The 3,331-nt window shown below is 33.1% G+C and overlaps 1 protein-coding gene across 1 annotated transcript; it reads left to right on the top strand.

The window, feature by feature from the left end:
* The first annotated feature begins 211 nt into the window (after window positions 1-211).
* Window positions 212-2,714, top strand: LOC142612946 (putative glycerol-3-phosphate acyltransferase 3). The gene is made up of 2 exons (XM_075785123.1): window positions 212-976; window positions 1,694-2,714. Exons 1-2 carry the CDS (start codon window positions 269-271, stop codon window positions 2,582-2,584), a joined length of 1,599 nt encoding a protein of 532 aa, XP_075641238.1. The 5' UTR covers window positions 212-268; the 3' UTR covers window positions 2,585-2,714.
* Window positions 2,715-3,331: the final 617 nt, after the last annotated feature.

Below are 3,331 nucleotides of genomic sequence, written 5' to 3'. Positions count from 1 at the left end.
TGGACCATTCAAAAACACTTTTTAATTCTTCGAAACCGTGCAGTGACCGTGCAAAGTACAACTATACAAGCAAGCCACACATGGAATCTAGAGCAAATCCACAAATTGTTCTATAGAGCTGGATCATAAACACAATGTGCCATTGTTGTAATAATATTGTTGACTAAGGGTTTTATTACATTTGCTCTTCTATAAATTCATACTTTGGTTCTTATTACAACTCCTTGTCAAAGTTACACCTACTAGTACTGTCACCAGACTCACCACTATGTCTAAGTCCTTTTTGTTCAAAATCCTTTTCTTATTTTTCAATCGCATTCTCTTTGGAAAAGTTAGAGGTTTCCATAGAAATCTTAGCAACAACCATGCAACAACACAGCTTTTTAAATATCAAAAGTATCCTTCTCTTGCTCTTAGATTAGACCTCTTAAGCAAAACTTTAATCTTCAATGTGGAAGAAGTTTTGCTAAAATCCCCATCCTTGTTCCCATACTTCATGCTTGTGGCATTTGAAGCTGGGGGCTCCTTAAGGGCTATTGTTCTCTTTCTTTTATATCCTTTGATTTGTTTGGTAAGTGAAGAGACGGGCTTAAAAATTATGGTTATGGTTTGCTTCTTTGGGATCAAGAAAGAGAGATTTAAAGTTGGAAGAGCGGTTTTGCCAAAGTTTTATCTAGAAGATGTGGGCTTGGAGATCATTGAGGTGTTGAAAAGAGGTGGGAAAAAAGTAGCTGTGAGTAAGTTGCCTCAAGTAATGGTTGAGGACTTCTTGAGAGAATATTTGGAGATTGATGTTGTTGTTGGGAGAGAGCTAAAGGTGTTTCATGGGTATTTTGTGGGACTAATCGAAGAGAAGAAGAAAGATATGATTAGGTTGGAGGAAATTCTTGTAAAGAATAAAGCGGACAGTAACATGATAGGCATAAGTGGCTTCAACATATCACTTGATGATCACCAATTGTTCACCCAATGCGAGGTATTTTTCTTTTTTTGAGTCAAAATGCATTTTTGGTCACTAATTTTAATGCATGAGCAATTTTAGTACTTGCATTTTAAAACGATCGTATTATTTTTACAATAAATCAAACTTAGGTGATAGTTTTTAGTCACTAATACATCTTACAAAGTGATGACACGTTAGTTTGCTTTGGTCATGTTATGTAAGGGAGTAAAAACCATCGCTTCAGACTTTAAAATTTAAAGACAAAAATTAATCAGGATTAAAATCTTTCAATATCGATCAATTAAATATTAGAGTTATTTAGGATACTAAAAATTGTACTACATAATTTTTACAAATTGATGTATACTAATATAAAATTAAAAAAAAATTTATACATTGATTTATTATAGAAATCCATTGTCCCATTCATTATATAGACCACGTCAAATTGTAAATTGTATATAGAATGTATATAGCGTCTTTAGTACTGTCCTAAGTATTAGAGCCTAACATTTTCTTTCAAAAGTAATGTTAGAGATAATATAATATTTTACGTAATATATATTTACAATCAAATGTATCCTTGTCATTGATAAAAAAAAAAAGATTTATTTATTATGTTATTGAAATCTATCCATCACATTGTTATGCTTGTTTATAAACTTTATACGATAAATTTATAATATTTCTAGAATTTGTCTTCCCTCCATATATACTGATTTAGCTACTTAAAATTGTTGCAATGATCAGGAAATTTATTTGGTTGGCAAAGCTGATAAGAGGAGCTGGCAAAGGCTACCAAAACAGAAATACCCCAAGCCACTAATCTTCCACGATGGTAGGTTGGCTCTGAGACCAACCCCGCTTGATGCTGTAGCAATATTCATGTGGGCACCATTTGGGTTTATCTTAGCCATTTTCAGAATTCTTATCAGTAATTCACTGCCCACCAACATATCTACTCCTCTTAATGCCTTTAGTGGGATGTACCTTACAACTACAATGCCCAAAAACTCCTATTCACTTTCAAACACAGAGAAAGGTAAAAATTCCAGAGGCCTCCTTTATGTTTGCAATCACAGAACACTTTTGGACCCAGTTTACTTGAATGTGATTCTAAACAAAAGTGTTACTGGGGTCACATATAGTGTAAGCAGAATTTCGGAGATGTTATCACCCATCAAAACGGTTCGATTATCGAGGAATCGCGATCAAGATGGTAGAATGGTTGAGAGTTTGTTGAATCAAGGGGATGTAGTTGTTTGCCCAGAAGGGACCACATGTAGAGAACCCTATCTATTAAGATTTAGTCCATTGTTTGCTGAATTGGGTGATGTTATAGTCCCAGTTGCAATTGATACCCATGTTACCATGTTCTATGGCACAACTGCAAGTGGGCTTAAGTGTTTGGACCCACTCTTCTGCCTCATGAACCCTACACCAATGTACACCGTTCAATTTCTTGAGAAGGTGTCTGGGTTATCCAAGTCTTGTAGTACTAGTAGCAATGGTGTGGTATCAAAGTTTGATGTGGCTAACCATGTGCAAAGTGAGATTGGGAAGGCTCTAGGGTTTGAGTGCACCAACCTTACAAGGAGAGACAAGTACTTGATTTTGGTAGGTAACCAAGGGAAAGTTTGAACTAAACCCTTGATTAATTGCTGGGGAAACTAGTTGATCACCAACTTCATAAGTATGCATCTATTAATTTGGATGGGTCTGGATAAAATTATTAAAATCCCTCTGTCTTCCTATCAGTGTTCAATTTTATGCTTTATATTGTTTTCATTTTTTTTTTCTTTAAAATATATATATATATATATATATATATATATATAAATAAAATGATACATTGTATATTGTAATTAATAAAACATAAAATGAAATACTAACAGTGAGATTGACAATTTTTATTCTGCATTTGAAACATTTTCTCACTTAAAAAGGTTCATTTGAAATAAGTTTTAGTTTTGGGATTTAAGGTTGATTGTGTACTCAACAGGCAGGCACATATGCCTCCCCGCTCCCATCTTTAATTACAAAATGGTGGATTATCAAGCAACAAGTCAAGGCAGAAGTGTATACAGTCTTCTTAATTGTTACTTTTTGTTTGTGTAATTTGTTGGTTTGTAATATTATGCAGCAATATTAATGAAGCCACAACTATTATATATACTGGTTCATTTGAGTGTTATTAATGATAATGTTGATTTACTGGCTTAATTGATGCGACTTCTTCCATTAATTGTTGTACTAGCTTGAAACGTCATGCATATGCATGGATACACTTAAAGATATACAATAAGATACATAATAAAATTTATATATATATATAATTTAAATACTATTGATAATCATTTTTATATTTTACTAACTCTTAAAAAAATT

This window comes from Castanea sativa, chromosome 10 (genome assembly GCF_040712315.1).
Source record: "Castanea sativa cultivar Marrone di Chiusa Pesio chromosome 10, ASM4071231v1".
Lineage (NCBI taxonomy): Eukaryota > Viridiplantae > Streptophyta > Magnoliopsida > Fagales > Fagaceae > Castanea > Castanea sativa.
This window is presented reverse-complemented; position numbering and strand designations above follow the sequence as displayed.